An 18,801-nucleotide genomic window follows, 5' to 3' on the forward strand; every position below is an offset into this window, starting at 1 on the left:
ATCAGACAATTTGAGAACTACTGCTTTATAAACAGTTGGAACTCAGAAAGCTGGGAGTCTATGAATTTAACCATTTATTAGGATTTTCCTTTTGTTACCTATTCTAGATCATATTTTTGCTTCTCTTTAATTATTCCATCTGATGCTCTTATAATCTTCCTTTCCATACAATTTTAGAGTTTAATTTTTTAATATATCCATGAAATAAGTCTAACTTGTTATTTCTGTAAAACCTACTGTCTCAGATTTTTCTTCTTCTCTGCTTCCTAGTCATGGCCATGGTTAACAGTTACCGGCTGTATACTGCATATGTTCCTGAGTCATATACTGTACCTCATTTTTTTCTTTTGTTACTTTGGTGAGCCAACAGCTACATAATCACCTTGGCTCTTTTAATAATAAGTACAGTTGGGCTGGGAAGGTGGCTCAGTGATAGAGTGCTTGCCTCGCATGCATGAGGCCCTGGGTTCGATTCCTCAGCACCACATAAGCAGAAAAAGCCGGAAGTGGTGCTGTGGCTCAAGTGGTAGGGCACTAACCTTGAGCTGAAGAGCTGAAGGACATCGCCCAGGCCCGGAGTTCAGGCCCCACGACCAGCAAAATAATAATAATAATAGGTACAGTTGCTTGGGAAAAGAGATAATGTATGACACAAGATGAGTCAGCTGAATAATATAAGAAATTATTTGAACTTATATACTGGCTGTTCCTGACTTTAAAGTCTTTTTCTGGTAGGCATACAGGATGAATTCTCCCATAGAAACACTGAATTGTCTTGGCTTGATCATCTATGGTCACCCAAAACATAGCTTTTTACACATGAATAATCATCCACTGTCACAGTTTTAATGGAAAACTTTTCAGAAGTAGTATTAGGAATTTTAAAGAATGTTGTCTTTTTTGCAGCCTAGACAACTGATCTTCTAAGCCCTATCTTTTAGCTCATAACTTTGAAGATAAGGCTATAAAGGACATCAAACTGTGTGGGTCTTCTAGTAGATTTGAGATAAACAATGGGTGAGAGTCGTGGTTATTCCACTGTGAAGCTATAGGTTTTCTGGATCAGAGATGACTAGATAGTGAGATAATTGCTGAGAAGTAGTAAAGAAGAGGGAGGCTAGGTATGGTGGCATATTCCTAGTAATCCCAGTACCTGGGAGGCTAAGGCAGGAGGATTACTAGTTTGAGACAAACTCAGACTAGTTACATAGTGGGGTAGAGGAATAATGAAAACTATTTGCTGCTTCTTTTTCCCCTAGGCGAGAGGAGAGTCAAGGGTTGCTGGGAGTCTCTGCTCGTCCTTTTAGACCCTTTGTCATCTTTTTTTTAATTGATTTTTTTATTGTGAAAATACCATACAGAGGGGTTACAATTACATGGGCAAGATAATGAATACATTTCTTACCAAGCATTGTTGCCTCCTTCTTTGTTTCCCCTTCCCATCCTTTTAACCTGCCCTTTTTCTTTTGTTCAGTTTCCAGGATGCAACCCTAACATAGTATGCTCAGTAAGTAGGATTCTTACAGGAGTTTCAGAGTTTTTCATCTCCTTTTACTCCACTCCCATTGATAGGTGATAGCTGAACAAAAGGTTTGAGACGCTTTGGAGAGCAAGGGGGAAAAGGAAGAGAGGGAAAGCAAGAGCAACTATTCTAATTATGGATACAGTTATGGATAAGAAAGGATTATACACATATTCCATTACATCTCTCCTGATACCGATATCTGATTGCTCATTGCTGTTACTATTTTCTGGTGCTGTATTATACTCTAGCAGAAATCACCCAGCTAATGAAGTTGAAAGAAGAGACCATGTTACATAAAAAAATGCTAGGAATAGAACGTTTACAGTGTTCATTTTGTGTAAATGTATTTCAGGTATATTTGTTCTGACATCTTCATGTTTAGACCTAATCTATGAAAACAAGATGTATATTGGTATTTCATTTACAGAGGTGGCAACAGCAGTTGGGTCATTGGAGGCTGAGCTGTGGAGCCTTCAGTCAGGCTTGCTTGTTGTCTCTGTCTTGGCTTCCCATCTGTAACATGTGGTTCTAAGTTTCTGCTTTATAAAATAACTAAGAAGATTAAGACTTGGTTTATAATAGGTATCATTAAATGCAACTTATCTTCATGGAAGTTACAGTTTTGTTTGGATTTAAACTTTGTGTTCCTGACCTTTTTTTATACAATTGGATTCTTTAAATGCATGGAGTTTGGGATTGATAATATAGGTTTAATTGATTCTCCATTAAAATGAATCAACCCAAAAACCCTCATAAGGAGGAACTGCCTAATTTTAAGATTGCAACTTTTAAAATAATTTTAATATCAGTGTATTACTTTAGGTACTGTTTATTAAACATAAAACTTAAAGTGCAAAGGAATGAAAACAAGAGTCTCACCTTTAGAACACTCCATTTCTATTATTCTGTCACCCTTTTACTGGATATCCATTAATATAAAAGGCATTTGCTTTGTCTCCAGGTGTAAAACAAAGGTCTATCCAGATAATCTTCCTACAACAAGTGTGGTGATTGTTTTCCACAATGAGGCATGGAGCACACTTCTGCGAACTGTCCATAGTGTCATTAACCGTTCACCAAGACACATGATAGAAGAAATTGTTCTTGTAGATGATGCCAGTGAAAGAGGTAAATAGTCATTTTAATGCCAATAATATGCTATCTTTTGACTAATTGCTAATTGCTACCTAATAGTTTTATATAAATTTCTAGTTTATTCTAAAAATATTTATAGTATTTGAACTCATTCACACATAAAGTATACCATTGTGAAATTTATAAAGTGTTTTAGGTGTATAATTTATGTTGTATCTGAATCTTATTTTCAAAAGAAATGATGCTTTAAAATAAAAATGCTGGGGCTGGGAAGGTGGCTCAGTGGTAGAATGCTTGCCTTGCATGCATTGAGGCCCTGGGTTTGATTCCTCAGCACCACATGAGCAAAAAGAAAAAAGCTGGAAGTGGCGCTGTGGCTCAAGTGGTAGAGCGCTAGCCTTGAGCTGAAGAGCTGAGGGACAGCGCCCAGGCCCAGAGTTCAAGCCCCACGACCGGACCCCCCCCCCGCAAAAAACTAAAAATAAATAAAATAAAAATGCTTATGCAGAATAATTTTTAAAAATTGAAGCATGTAATTTTGTTTGATTTCTCTGTGTAAAGCTTCAGTTGTAGGTTAGTGGAGTCAGCTAGATTCTTCTTATAGCCATACATGACGAGATTTAGTTCAGTGTCTAATAAGTGGTACATTTGACAACCAAATGGAATCTGGACTGGAGGAGGCTTGCTTAGTTTTCTAGATTCTTAAGGTCTCTCTGATTTCTTATTTCTAAATTTTTGGAATGTCTATAACTAGCTGCATAAAATGATTAAGCAGAGTGAAAAAGAAGTATGTAATATGACTAACCTCAAAATAAATGTCTGTGACTCTTGCCTAAATGTCTTCTAAGAATCTCAGTTTTTTAACATTCTGTGAAACTCTCTTTTTTGAAAAGATATTAATGAGGTGCATTGGGCCAGCATAATTTATTTCAAATCGTTCTTTGAAATTCACACTGCAGAGTACTACAGAAAAGATTGACTTAATCTTTCAGTAAAGAAACTTGCTAAAGTTTCTCAGTCATTTCTCAGTCACCTCTCCTCCCCACAGCAGCACGTATGTCCAGTAATCATTAATATAATGTCTATAGCTTTTACTGCTTTTTATTCCTTCCTTAACATGCTTTAAAATTGTTGATGGCCTATCAAATTGATGGCTTACCCTCTTTTGTTAGGTTCCTCAAATTAATTTTTTGTCTGTTTTCATTGTATTTGCTGAGTTAGTCAGATATTAACACTCTTTCCTTCTTGTGCCCATGCTAAATATATGCACTTAAAAGTAAGTCTATAGCCTGTAGTTCATGCTTTATAATCCTGCTTACTCAAGAGACTGAGATCAGAGGATCATGGTTTGAAGCCATCCCAGGCAGTAAAGTCCAAATCTCCAGTTAACCAGTTAAAAAAAAAAAAAAGGAAAAAATCTACAAACAACTAGAATGGAGACATGGCTAAAGTGATATAGTGCCTGCTGTGAGAGAAAAAGCTAAGTAAGAGCAAGCCCTGAGTTCAAGCTCCATCCAGGAATACATACACATAGTAAGTTTAGTCACATGACATTGATTATTGGGAGTAATTTATGTATTAATAACAATATAAACCTTATTTTGCCAGACTGCAAATGCAAAGGAAGAATATGATATAGTTCTTCTCTAGGCTTTATATTTTGCCTTCTTAATCTAATGAAAGAAATAATGTGTAATCACATAAGACAACATAATTCGCTGTCAATATGAATGAAAGCTGTTATGAAAAAAGAATACGTCACTTACAAAAAAGAACTGCCAGGTGCTGGTTGCTCACACCAGTAATCCTAGCTACTCAGGAGGCTGACCCTGGGCCAGAAGGTCCATGAGGCTCTTATCTCCAAATAAATACCTAAAAGCTAGAAGTGGAGCTGTGGTTTTAAGTTGTAGAGTGCGAGCCTTGAACACAAAAGCTCAGGGACAGAAGCAGGCCCTGAGTTCAAGACCTGGAACACACACACACGCACGCACGCACGCACGCACACAAAACCATTGATTTCTTTGCTCTCAGAGAGACTGCTTTAAAAATTATTTGCAGTGGACTTGCCACAAGTAAAGAGTCTTTTGTCTGGTTGTATTACTGTGGACAACAGAAATATAAGCCTTATATGGAAAATTTTTTGCTGGGAGTTAATCCTTTTAGAAAATTCATCTAATTTTGCATAATGATATACAATCAGATAACAACAGTTCTAAGCAATGTATCTTTAGGTGATTTTGTCTTTGTGCAAATATAGAATACACTTATCAAAAGATGTCTATGATATTATTAAATAATGTAATCGTATGTACCTCTATCGCTTAGGCTATCTGTCATTGACCAAAATGTCATTATGAAGCACATAACTATGCAAACATCCAGCAAGTGAGTTGTGCTCAGTTCACTTGTGTTCACTTTGCTAATTTAAATGTTTTTCTGAAATAAAATGAATTATTTTTCCATTCTCTCCTTTGATTTTTCTCTTAATTTGTAAGTGGCTACAAAGGCTATATGAAGAGTAGTAAATTTTGGCAGAGTGTAGCCTCATCAAAGACATTCATGTACTCATAATTCGAAACCACATGTAAAAAGAAACAGCTCAGAGAGATAAAGAGTGCATGTTTTCTCTCATATGCAGAAGCTAGATCTAAAACAATGGGAAATGATAAGTTATACAAGACTCTAGGCACTCACACACAGTGAGACCAGAGGAAGGTACTCTTAGGAGAGGATCACAAAGGCACAAGGCCTACGTACATCTGATCATATAAAATAATACTTATCAAAGTGAATGCCAGAAACTGGAAATGAGGATTTTTCTTCGTATTGTTTTTGTTTTCTTTTCATTTTGTCTTTTTGTTCATTTATCTGTCTTTGGGAGGGCAAGAGAGAGGAACAGAAATGGATGGTCAAAAAATAAACAAAGGCAGCAGCGGTACTCACTAGACACTATGTTGAAAATGAACTATACAACTTGTGGGCAAGACTGGGGGAAAACCGGGAGAGAGCAAGAGAAGGGGTGACACTGTCCAAAAAGAAATGTACTCTTTACCTGAGACTTACGTAACTGTAACACCTCTATATGTAACCTTACAGTAACAAAAAAATGAAACTTACATATCTCAGTTCTTGAATTCCCTTTTCTCCCGCAATCCTTACTTAATATCCAAAATTGACTGAATGTGTGAGTCAGAAGATGTGGACAGATGTCTACTTCCTTGTTCCATCAGAGGTTCAGTCACAAGCACTCCCGAGAGATACTCTAATTCTCCTTTGTCTTCCTGCCTAGAAATTAAGAATCTATACCCAGGTATGCTAGTACGTGCCTGTAATCCTAGGATACCACAAGTTCAAGGCCAGTCTTCGGGTACATAGTGAAACCCTATCTCAAGAGAGGAGAGAGGGGAAAGAGGGAAAGGAAAAGGAAAAGCCAGGTCATACAGGATTTAGTGAATGAAGAGGCATGATCATGTTTGTATGCCCCAAGCTCACTGTCTATACACTATATTGAACAGTTGGAAAGAGGTACAAGTACATGCAGAGAGACTAGATTGGTTGATTTAGCAATCCATATGAGAAATGTGTAACTCAGGAATAGGATAAAGCAGACTTAAACATTAAAGCCAATAGTTTGAGTCTCTAAACAATGATGCCAAACAAAATTCCATTAGAAAATTTTCATTGATAGTAAACCTGCAGTTATAAAAGCTACAAAAAAAAAAGACAGTCTCAAATACCAGAAATGAGGACCTAGATTCTTGAGACATTCTTACTCTGACCACCTCTTAATCCATGATAGAATGATACTTAAAAATCCATTTATTGGATAGCAGTTGTAAAGGTAATTCTAGTAAATACAATTCAACCTTATTTTTTAGGTGAAATAGTAGCTTCTAATAATAATAATTTAACCTCTCATAGCTATTCCCTATAAAATGAGGCATGATCATTCATACTTTCCCACCTAGTCCCAAGTCCATGATTCTGTATCATCCTAAAGGAAAACATGTATTCTAACTTTATTGTGTGAAAGTCACAAAGATCCAAAACAAGAGATGTTAAAAAAAATTATAAAATACACAAAAAAATTAAATTAAATTTAAAAAAATAAAATAAAACCTAAAAAAAGAGAACCTCTTGTGAAAGACTTTATAGTCAAAAAAAATTATAAAATAACTTTTTATCATACCACAGAAGTTGACATGTTTCATTTTGTTCATAGGCAGGACAAAATATCACAGCTTTCAGACTTAGGAATTAAATTGCTTTGGTTTTCAAGAAACATTTTAAGTATCTACTATTTTTTGGAAAAACTTGTTAGAAGACACATTTTTTTATAAGACATTTAACCTAGACTATGGTATTCAAGTATAGTATTACTCTGCCACATGGAATTCTGACAAATTCTAGATACAGAGTATAGATTAGTTCTCAAATTTTGGTTTTTGAGATAGGGCTTTGCTACATTGAAACTTGCCTGCGTACCCTAGGCAGATGTCCAATTTACAATCCTCCTGCATCTGCCTCCTGAGTGCTGGAATGATAGGTATGCACCAATATACCTTTCAAAATATTCTTGGCCATGGATTAAAAAGTTGAAATTGAAAAAACATGGGCCTCAATCTTGGATCCAGGTCTTACCAGTTGTGCCACCTTGATCAAATTCATGTAATGGTCCAAGCCTTAGATTTTCATTTCCTATTCCTGAGATTCATAATCTCACAGAGTTCTTGTGAATATTAAATGAGAAAACATATAATGGGTTTAACATATTAGTCACAAAATGTTCTCTGAGATTGCCACTGCTCCCATTTTTTTTTTACTCAGAATGTAGTTTGATCTTATGATCTTGATTTGTACAATATGCTAACAAATTTTTACATTCTCTTTTTAGCCTAAATATTAAGGAAATATGTTAGCAGAAATGGAAAATACTAGTAATCTGATGTGGTAGAACAGAGAAATCTTCTTCTTCATTGTCATATCCCTGATTATTATTGCCTCATTCTGATGTTGCCAGTTCAACAGATGATCATTTCACTCTTATCTGTCACTCCCAAAAAGTAGGAAGCATCTTGGTCTCAACTGTTAACCTGTGAAGAGTCCCTTAATGAATAACCTTTATTTCTGTGAATTGCAGAACTTCATAGTCATAGAGGAAATTATCCTCATGTCTTTATATAGAAAATAGTTGGAAAGATACCAGGCCATATCATCATTAGTAGCCTCTGTGCTAATCCAAAAGATCTTTTATCTTTCCTTTGCGGAAGCCCCACTTTTTCTACTGTTTAAGTAAGATATAAGCTGGTAGGATGTTCTTACTTTATGGGCATAAACTCTATCTGACTTCTTAAGGTAGCTCTCCCTTTTGCCTTTTCTCTCTTCTCTCTTTAATTGCCTTTTATTAAAAAATAAATATTTTCCATAGACCCACCTATTTGTTAAGGGTCTCTCTTTGACCTTGCAGTTACACTCCAGTATTTCCCTTCTGAACTTAATATCACTGCCTTCTGTTTTTTTTAAAAAAAAAATCACCATAATCAAAAGATTATGGTGACCAATATGACAGTTTGTTTCTGCTTCTAAAGAAATCTCACAACTTTGATATATATAACTTTCAATATAACAGTTGTGATATGTTGGTGTATTATTTCTTCTCTCTGTTGAGGTGTGGATTTAGTGCTCTTGAGGAATTGTGTAATATGTCTGTCCTTCATGATGCTTTCTTACTACCATGTGAGACATAGTAAAGACAGCTCTAGTCTATACTTCTGTGAAATAAAAAGGCACCCTTTGGAAATCTGTTGGCAAACCTTACTAGGAATGCTCAGTTAATACATGTTGAAGAAATGTAAACTAAAAATGTTTACATCGGAGTAGTACCAGTTCACTCTTTTCTTTTCATGTTACTGTTCTGTTAATTTTTTAGACTTTCTGAAAAGACCTCTAGAAAGTTATGTGAAAAAACTCAAAGTGCCAGTTCATGTAATTCGAATGGAACAACGTTCTGGATTGATCAGAGCTAGATTAAAAGGAGCTGCTGTGTCCAAAGGCCAAGTAATCACCTTCTTAGATGCTCATTGTGAATGTACAGCAGGTTGGCTGGAGCCTCTCTTAGCCAGGATCAAACATGACAGGTAATTTTTTGGAGTCTGTAAATTTGTTCTCAGTACTTTTGTCCTAAACTGCATGATGAGTTGTGAAATTCTTTTTTGTTGTTGGTGGTGGTGGTCATGGGCATTGAAACGTGGGCTTTGAATCAGGGCTGTGACCTTCAAATCTCAGCCTCTTGAGTAGTTAGGATTACTAGGCATGAACCACCAGCATCCTGTCCTTTATTTTTAATAAATACAAAAATAACTTCATCCCAAGTTGTCTTTTAAAATATTCTGAAGCTTATACTAAAGAAAATGTGAAGACAACCAGATGCTTAAAGTCTGGTAATTTACCAGTTATGCAAATTACCTTGCTGTTGGAGATGGATTGGAAAGCATGTTGTTTGTTAGAATATCTACTAGATGCTATGTTTGCCAAACATAACTGATGGACAATGAACTTCTTGAGGAAGGCAACATAAAACACTTTACTTTTTGTTCACCTTTTTAATAATAACTTTATTATTAAGGTGTTAACAGAGGGTTTAAGATACATAATTCAGTTGCTTTTAGTACATGTTTCCTTGGGTTTTACAGATACCACCACTATCTAATTGTACAGCTTTCTTATTTTTACTTTTTTTTTCCTTTGGAGGGGTAGGGGAGAAGATCTTGGGTATGTAGCCCACACTGGATTCCAACTCATAATCCTCCTGCTTCAACTTCCTGAGTGCTAGAATTAGAGGCATGTGCCTCTAATTACCTTTTTGGTAGCCTTGAAAATCCCGTACTTTGTTCCTGGTCTCTAAGGCTCTGGGGTCTGGGGAAAGCAGGTTAGTATACTCATATCTTCGTTGGAACTCAGCTTCAGGCACAGAAGTACAAGAGTTGAGAGAAGCACATTGTGTGCTCAAGTGATATGGTAGTATTACTGCAGTGTCCCTTATGGTTGTAGTCTCCCTTGTTATATGTATTACCTATTGCCTGGCTGTCTTAATTATTGTGTTTCAGCGAATAACCTGGTTTCAATCTACTAGACTTATTTCAGTTGGATTTCTGCTTGTCATGCAGTTTGAGCTAAAGGCTATCTGAATTAACATTAGCATTTAGAGATTAGAAAGGTAAATATTTACTAGTGAAGTGACAGCTAGAAGGAGTTGTCTATTGCATCTGTTCTGTTTGTTAGCAAGTGCTACCTGTATTTTTTCCCTTTCAAAGATAAATAAGAAAAACCAGCATTGGGCCAAGAAGAAAATCTAGTAGCTTTAGGAAAGAGTACACTGACCTGAAGAATGAAAAAGAATGTAATATCTCTATGAATAATAGATGACTGACTTAGAAAACATTTGCGTGGATGAATATGTAACCTTTAGAAACAGGAACTTAGACCCATAGAGAGGAAGCAGTGTAGGTGATAATAGAGGGAATTAACCAACATACAATACACAGTTTGGACCATGTGGTTGGTTAGGTATCCTGAATAACTTCAACTGAAAAAATGAAAATGCTGCATAAAAATACAAAAAATAAATGTATCATTGAGTTGGCATAAAAATAGGAAATTTGAATATCTTAAAATGAGAGCAAATGAGTAACCCATAATAAGGTACATGATTTATACTGAACTTTAGGATTCTAAGCCGCCGCCTTCTTTTTTTTTTATTGTGAAAATACTGCATAGAGGGTTTACAATTACATGGGCAAGATACTGAGTATATTTCTTATCAAGCATTGTAGCCTCCTCCTTTGTTTACCCTTCCCATCCCTTCCCAGCCTCCCCCCGCCCCCCCCCCACCCAATCCTCCCCCCACCACCAAAGTTGTAAAGTTCATTTTCGACATGACAACTTCTCATTGTTGCAACGGGTCCACCTGTATCCTTATTTAAATGACTTGTTTTTCCCCTTCCCCTCCACAAATTATACCAACATCAAATACAGTGAAAGCAGGGGTTATACTGTGGGGGAGGGACATACAAAGCAACAAAGAAATAATCTTATAAATGCATTAGAGACAAATGCATGAAAGAAAAAAAAACATTTAAATACATATCTTAGGGTTCATTTTCCTAACATCACCTTATCTGACCTTTTCTGCTTGACTCATACATATACTAGATATTGCAAATAAGGGAAACCATGGGACCTATGTTTCTTTGGGCTTGGCTCACTTCACTTAATATAATTTTTTCCAAGTCTAAGCCTTATTCTTGATAAATGAACAAGATAAAATAATAGGAGGGGAAAATCCAGGGCCTTCCCAAGGTGGGAAGATTATTAGCAGTCACCTGTATAAAGTTGATCTTGAAATCTATACCTCAGTGTAAGAAAGAATGAAAAATAGGTTTTACCACATCAAAGAAAACTTAACTGTCTCAGGCTTGGTATTAGATGAAAAAGGGGAAATGATTCTACCATACTAATTTGTAAGAAGATACAGAAAAGCAGAAAACAAACTCCTTAAGAGCCAGCATAACTTTTAACACACACACACACACACACACAAAAAACCTATGAGGTAGATTATAGCTCAGTTCAACTCATGAAGGAACAAAAAAAAAAATCTCACAATACTCAGTCCATCTATTGACACATACACAAACACACACAAAAATATATCATGACCAATTGCTTTGGCTTAAAATTAACAACCCAATTTATGTAATGTACCCTATTTAACTATTTTAAAGACTATGATTATATACTTACCAAAGATCTTTAATCACTTCCAATTTTTAGGAAATACTTAATAGACTATTATACATATGAAAATTTATGAGTCCAAGAAAAAAAATACCTTAAAGGAAAAAAAACTTAGCAACCTAACATAGTATAAATGGAAAGTTTTATTAAAAGATTTAGAGCAATATAAGAATGTCCTGAATTGGGCTGAGAGTATAGTTCACTGCTAGAGCACATCTGAGGCCCTAGGTTTGATCCCCATAAGTCAGCAGGAATTTTTTTTCACCATTGTTTTTAACATTGTAGAATATATTTTTATTTTAGAAACACTTCAGTTCTGTAGTTGTTAAAATAAGAACATTTTGAAAGGTCTTAAAATTTGTTTTTATGTTGTTAGGAGAACAGTGGTATGTCCTATTATTGATGTGATCAGTGATGATACTTTTGAGTACATGGCAGGCTCTGATATGACCTATGGTGGATTCAACTGGAAGCTCAATTTTCGCTGGTATCCTGTTCCCCAAAGAGAAATGGATAGAAGGAAAGGTGACCGGACTCTTCCTGTCAGGTAATTTGCCAAACACGTTCCTTAAAGTATTATCAGCAGAGTATGGTGAAGCTTTAGGAATCATATTAAAAGAATTGTGTGCTTTGAGAAACACAAGGAATTGTATACTTTATATGTAGTTATCATATTTCAGTTATTTCAATATTTGAGAAAAGACATTTTCCCATGATAAATTAATAAAATTAGAAATTTTTATGTGTTAGGTAACTCTAGTGCATATGGGAAATGATAACATCTTAATGTATATTTTTTCATTCCAATGGGGACATTATCAAACTTCCTCTTAATTGTGTCAGTATGTTGTTAAATATTTACCTAAATCTGGGTCCTTGTACCATAATGTAAAGTTTTTACTCAAACTCATACAATAATGATGATTCTTATTTACTGACTAGGAAAACTTGTTTCAAACATTAAAATTACTAGAATTAACACAAAACATTAAAAAAATCCATGATTATATTGTTCAGTTTTTCTTTGATCCACAGTTAATCAATACAGTTTTTCTTCAGAAAAGGATAAAAACCTTCTTGCTGTTTAGGACATGGTATGGAGATCTTTGAGTTCTCTGCACCATCCTAGGATTTATCCCAAATATATCCACATGTCACAGAAACAAGCTTTCACTTTCTCCTCTTTGGGCTTCTCAGATCTTATTTCCTATGAATTTATGTCTGGTTCTGGCAAAGTTGATGAGATTTCTCACTATATTCTTTTCTCAAGTATGCAAGGGACTTTTCCCCGTTAGCTGTTACTTCAGTTTTATGTCTAAATTAGTTCTTACACCTTTTAAAATTGATGAATTTCTTTGAAATCTATCTGTTCTTCATTCATCTTTTCTAATGGGAAAAGTACACTTAGAAAAGATTTAACAGGCCAAGAAACCCCTATTCTAAAACGATAACTATAGACATTGGCCTTTTGCATTTTACAAGAGTTTACCTTTGGGGCTGGGAAGGTGGCTCAGTGGTAGAGTGCTCGCCTTGCATGCCTGAGGCCCTGGGTTCAATTCCTCAGCACCACATAAGCAAAAAGAAAAAAGCTAGAAGTGGCGCTGTGGCTCAAGTGGTAGAGCGCTAGCCTTGAGTTGAAGAGCTGAGGGACAGCGCCCAGGCCCAGAGTTCAGGCCCCACGACTGGACCCAAAAAAAAAAAAAAAAAGAGTTTACCTTTTTCTCATTCTTCCTCTTCCAAAATCAAAATAGTACAAACTATTTTTTTGAAAAAATGTTTTTACTAGAAAAGCAAATACTACTGCTACCATAAGCAGAGTGTGGGAAGAAGGTTTGCAGGGGTGATCACTTCATCTTAAAATACAAATCTTTATAGTGTCCTTGGATCCTAGAACTTAATGATTTTTCTCCTAGACATAAGTCCATTTTTTCTGTTCTCATCCTTCATGGAAATCAAAGGATTAACTGATAGTCATTTATTTAAGTACTTTATTATCATTTCTCTGTTTACTTCTGCCTATTCCCTCCTCCACCCTACCTGTTGAATACCTAAGCTTTTTCAAAAAACCTTCTGTAGTATAGGAGTATACTGATTTTATTCTATGCTTTATCTCTTGCATTCCCTAAAAGTTTCTATTAGGCTTAGGAAAGAGCGTCATTGTTTTCATCATTTTAATCTTATGTCTCTGCAGCATTTACTACCTTATAAACCTGGCATTTTGACCCTAACCTGAGTCTTGTTGGTTAAAATAGCCAACTATCTTTATAGTTGGTAGGAACTATGGATCACAATCAAATGGAAAGGATTATAAGACATAGCTTCAGTTAAAGGAGCAAAATCACTTAGGACCAAAAACAGAAAAGTGCTTAAGACAGAAATGTCAGGTGGAAGATGTCTGGTGACAGTAGTCCAGCATTCAGCATGAATATGATTGGATGAAACGTGAAACTGAAAACCCTTTGGAGCCTATAAACATTTCTGGAAAGTGTGACAATAAGCATTATTTTATAAATTATAAAACTTCAATACTTTTTTAAAGGAAAAGAACTATTTTGACTCACACAACTGCAATACTTAAAAACAAAAGCTGCTAATAAATTTAAAATCTTTAAAAATTAATGGTATAGTATTATGATTGAATTTCAGAACACCTACAATGGCAGGAGGCCTTTTTTCAATAGACAGAGATTACTTTCAGGAAATTGGAACATATGATGCTGGAATGGATATTTGGGGAGGAGAAAACCTAGAAATTTCTTTTAGGGTAAGTTCCCCTTGGAAACAGTTTTGTTTAACCTCATACTTAACCTCAAATATAGATATGCATTGATTATACATGTTATCTCTAAATAAAAAAATGAAAATGAATTTAACCTGTCTCCAGAGCCATGGGCCTATAAAAAGTTTAGTGACACTATTAAGGATTAATTTTAAACTGTTTAAACACATAATCCAATTTTAATAGTCCAGCTATTTTTAAAAAACCAACAAAAGCAATAAGTTAATTTATATACATTACTTTAGTGTACCTGATTGCCAAAAGCATATGCTTTTTTAAAAATAAGTTTTTTATTGTGAAAATACTGTAGAGAGGGGTTACAGTTACATAACCAAAGTAATGAATACATTTCTTATCAAGCATTGTTGCCTCCTTCTTTGAAAGCATATGCTTTTTATCTGGTATAAAAATTGTTTCCTTATAAAAAAAAATCCAGTCAACTTTATTGGATGTATAATACACACACACACACACACACACACCACCACCACCACCACCACCACCACCACCCCTCCCCGCACAAGGGCTTTTGAGCTTTTTTGCTCAAAGTTAGTGCACTACCACATGAGCCATAGTTCCACTACCAGTTTTTTTGGTGTTTAATTGGAAATAAGAGTCCTATAGACTTTCCTCCTTGGACTGGCTTCAAACTGGCTTGAAACTCAGACCGCAGCCTCTTGAGTACCTATGATTAACAAGCATGAGTCATCAGCACTCAGCTATTACTGTATATTATTTATTTATTTATTTTGTTAGTCATGGGCTTGAACTCTGGGCCTGAGTGCTGTCCCTCAGCTCTTTAGCTCAAGGGTAGTACTCTACCACTTGAGCCACAGTGCCACTTCTGATTTTCTGGTGGTTTATTGGAGATGAGTTTCATAGCTTTTCCTGCCCGGGCTGGCTTTGAACCGCGATCCTCAGATCTCAGCCTCCTGAGTAGCTAGGATTAGAGGCATGAGCAACGGCACCCTGCTTACTGTATATTTTTTAAATCAACTTCTGACACATAACTATAATAGAAACCACATTGAAGTGCATTATAATTGAACCCAATCAATCATTCTTTTTGTTAAAGTTAAGGGATCCACCTTAGGTTCTGTCCAGGAACAACATTTTATGGTCCTGGGAAACTTTAGAAGTGAATATTTTGTGAAATCAAAATGTACTTTTTACTTATAAATTTTACATTCTTAAAAAGTAAATTTTATTGGTACTATTAATGTATTGTACAGAAGAACTACTATTTCATAAGGCAAGTAATGAGTACATTTCTTTTCTGGACACTGTCAACCCTTTCTTTTACTTTCCCCCAAAATGTAATTTTTTTTTGTGGGAGCCACCAGTTGATGGGGTTTGAACTCAGGACCTAGGCATTGTCCCTGAGCTCTTCTTGCTCAAGGTTAGTGCTCTGTGGCTCACTTGCCACAGCTCTACTTCTGGCTTTTTTGTGATTAATTGGAAATAAGAGTCTCATAGACTCTGCTGTCTGGGCTCGCTTTGAACCTTGATTTTCAGTTCTCAGCCTTCTAAGTAGCTGAGATTATAGACGTGCGGCATTGGTGCTTGGCCATAACAATTTTTTTTTAATTATAAGTAGTTAAAAAAATTTTTAGTTACAGAAGAAAATATATTTTGAAAGGAGAGAGGCTACATTGACTTAAGGTCATAAGTTCTTATTTGATCTTTCACTTTTTTTCTTTTTTTGTCTTTTGGTTTTAATTTCATTAAGTAGCTGTACAAAGAGGTTACAATTCCATAAGTCATGTTATGAGTACAGTGCATCTTGATCAAAGTCACCCCTTGATTTCTGTCACTTCTTTTTTATTTTTATTCTAACACAAAGAACAAAATAATTTTATCACTATTTCACTTAGAACTCATGATGGATCTGGTTTAGATCCCTAGGGTTTATTTAATGTACAAGTAGTGACAAAGGTTTAAATAGGAGGGAACTGAAAAGAATCTGACTGGATTCTCAGTTAACTTGCACTTCTTTTAAAACCACAAACTACATTAGTCACTATATTATAAATACAGCATTTCTTAAACATTTCAATAGTGTATTCTTGTTAATAAGAGCTGTTTATAATTTACCAGTTTGAATGTGTGATGCTCTTATGAGTCATAAAATTTAGAAAAAGTCTGTTCTACATCTCACTTCTTTGATATCTTTAGCTTTCAGCCTATCTTTTCTGTTTTTTAATCTTTTCATTTGGTTTGATCAAATCCAAAAATTAGAGAAACATTTGGTACTAAGGAAGTACTGGCTTTTTAACCAAAAGTAAGAGCTCTACTTTAGGCACTACTTTCTATGAAATTTCAACTATGAAATTCAGTAGATGTGATCAATTTTTTAAAATGTCAATGTTCAGCATGGTCTTTGCTGTGTTTTTAGATTTGAGAATGAGGCGATTTGAAAGGTTTTTACCAGTAGCTACAGATTTTCCATAAAAGCCAAACCCCTATTCAAATGAAAAGACCAAGATGAATTTTTCTTGGTTACTGAGCAGTGTCTTGCTGTTTTCAGATTTGGCAGTGTGGAGGAACTTTGGAAATAGTTACATGCTCACATGTTGGGCATGTGTTTCGGAAAGCTACACCTTACACGTTTCCAGGTGGGACTGGGCAGATTATCAATAAAAATAATAGACGACTTGCAGAAGTGTGGATGGATGAATTCAAGAATTTCTTCTATATAATTTCTCCAGGTTAGTTTATTTTGCAGTGGAAGTATAAGACTGTACCTTTCTTGTCCTTGGTTCTAATGTATTCTGAGGAGAAGCAGTGTGGATGCAAAGCTTTGGAAGACCATTGTAAAGAATATTGAAACCATAATAGCAAAGTGCTTGGCAGAATTCACAATAATATATTATTAGTATAATATGCAATTACCCAGCCCAGGTGTTTAACAACATGCTATTTTTTAGATTCAATTGTAGCATTTCACATTTATATCTGTGGTTTCATCTTCCTAATTTTCAGTCATTTTCCTGGCTTGCATGGCCTTTTCTGGGTATTTAACTTTTTTATCCAACATAAGAAAACCACTGCTGTACAGCAGGTCATGAACATTCTCATAACTGGGCCTTGATGCCATCATACAAGGCCTTTATCTAACCATCAAGCATTACAGGACCAGAGTTTTAGAACGTGTTTCAAGGGACTTCTCTCCAAGAACTTTCCTCAACTATTTAGTGTTTGAAGGGTACCATTGTTTCATCAGGAAGAAATCTGCCTAGCATTGTTACTTTTCTGTCCTCATCTTTCACAGTTCTTTTACTACAAGACTATACTGTGGCAGTGGGCATGATTCAATAATATAGAAGGGAGAACTGATTGGAAACAGTTGTACTGTTTAATAGCTCTTGATTCTTTGTTTTTACCTTAACGTGCATTAAAGCTTTCTGATCCCATATAGCATACATTTGTATATAAGTTTATTAGTTGGTGCTTTAATCTTAAATTTTATTTTTTTTAAGTAAAACATGTTAATGTCTTCCTTGTAAGATATTTTGTAAGATACATTTATGTCTACAAGATGAATTTATATTAGTCACATATCACCCAAATGATAACAATATTACCACTCAGCTGCTAGAACCAACATAAGTAGATGTGAGTTGTCTAATAAACTCTAATAATTCAGAGTTGATTATTTCTTTCAACAGGTGTTACAAAAGTAGATTATGGAGATATATCATCAAGACTTGGTCTAAGACACAAACTACAATGCAAACCTTTCTCTTGGTACCTAGAGAATATTTACCCTGATTCGCAAATTCCACGTCACTATTTCTCACTGGGAGAGGTAAAAATATATATGTATATACTTTTATTTTTAATTAAAAAGTGGAAGTTAACCTTTCAAGTTCTTACAACACTTAAGTATCTTTGTTTTAAAATTACATAACCTCAAGTGTGAGAAAGTTCTTAGCAGTGAGAGTCTGCTGCAGACTCCTTTTGAATTTTTGTTTTATTTTATTGAAGTAAGAATGCTCTGCATGTTATCTTTTAGACCTTGTCCAAGAGCTTAAATTCTTTTTACATCCTTAGATGTGTTACTTTAACAAAATGTCATTTACTTGTGATCAAGTACTCCTAATTCTACTGTCCCTTCTTTTTTTAGTCTGTGTCAAAGCTTGGGAAATTTTAAAGTCAAGATAAATTGTAAAGAATTAGCGAATGCCAGGCACCAGTGGCTCACACCTGTAATCCTATCTACTCAGGAGGCTGAGATCTAAGGATCATGGTTCAAAGACAGCTAGGGTAGCAAAGGCTGTGAAATTCTTTTATCTCCAGAAAACCAGAAGTGGCACTGTGGCTCAAATGGTAGAGTACTAGCCTTGAGCTGAAGAGCTGAAGAACAGCACACAGGCCCAGAGTTAAAGCCCCACAACTGACCAAAAAAAAAACAAAAACAAAACAAGGAAAGAAAGACCATTCATAATAAATTGTATTTTTGGTACATGTTTTTTTTTTCCTTTGAGAGTTTCAATTTTTTGTTTTGGACAAGGAAATTGGAAAGAATATTGTAAACATGTTTGTTTCTAGTGATGCCTTTTGTTACTTTTATTAATTCTTATTAATTCTTAGGATTGGTTAATAA

The 18,801-nt window shown here is 35.2% G+C and overlaps 1 protein-coding gene across 1 annotated transcript in view; it reads left to right on the top strand.

The window, feature by feature from the left end:
* Galnt1 (polypeptide N-acetylgalactosaminyltransferase 1) overlaps window positions 1-18,801 on the top strand; it is a 46,896-nt gene that overhangs the window by 16,642 nt on the left and 11,453 nt on the right. Inside the window, exons 3-8 of the mRNA XM_042675023.1 lie at window positions 2,487-2,653; window positions 8,550-8,757; window positions 11,793-11,963; window positions 14,063-14,180; window positions 16,723-16,903; window positions 17,864-18,003. Of these exons, the coding sequence (XP_042530957.1) occupies window positions 2,487-2,653; window positions 8,550-8,757; window positions 11,793-11,963; window positions 14,063-14,180; window positions 16,723-16,903; window positions 17,864-18,003 (985 nt within the window). The remainder of the gene's footprint in view (window positions 1-2,486; window positions 2,654-8,549; window positions 8,758-11,792; window positions 11,964-14,062; window positions 14,181-16,722; window positions 16,904-17,863; window positions 18,004-18,801) is intronic.

The sequence above is a fragment of the Dipodomys spectabilis genome, unplaced genomic scaffold (assembly GCF_019054845.1).
Source record: "Dipodomys spectabilis isolate Male_0828 unplaced genomic scaffold, ASM1905484v1 ptg000024l, whole genome shotgun sequence".
Taxonomy (NCBI): Eukaryota; Metazoa; Chordata; class Mammalia; order Rodentia; family Heteromyidae; genus Dipodomys; species Dipodomys spectabilis.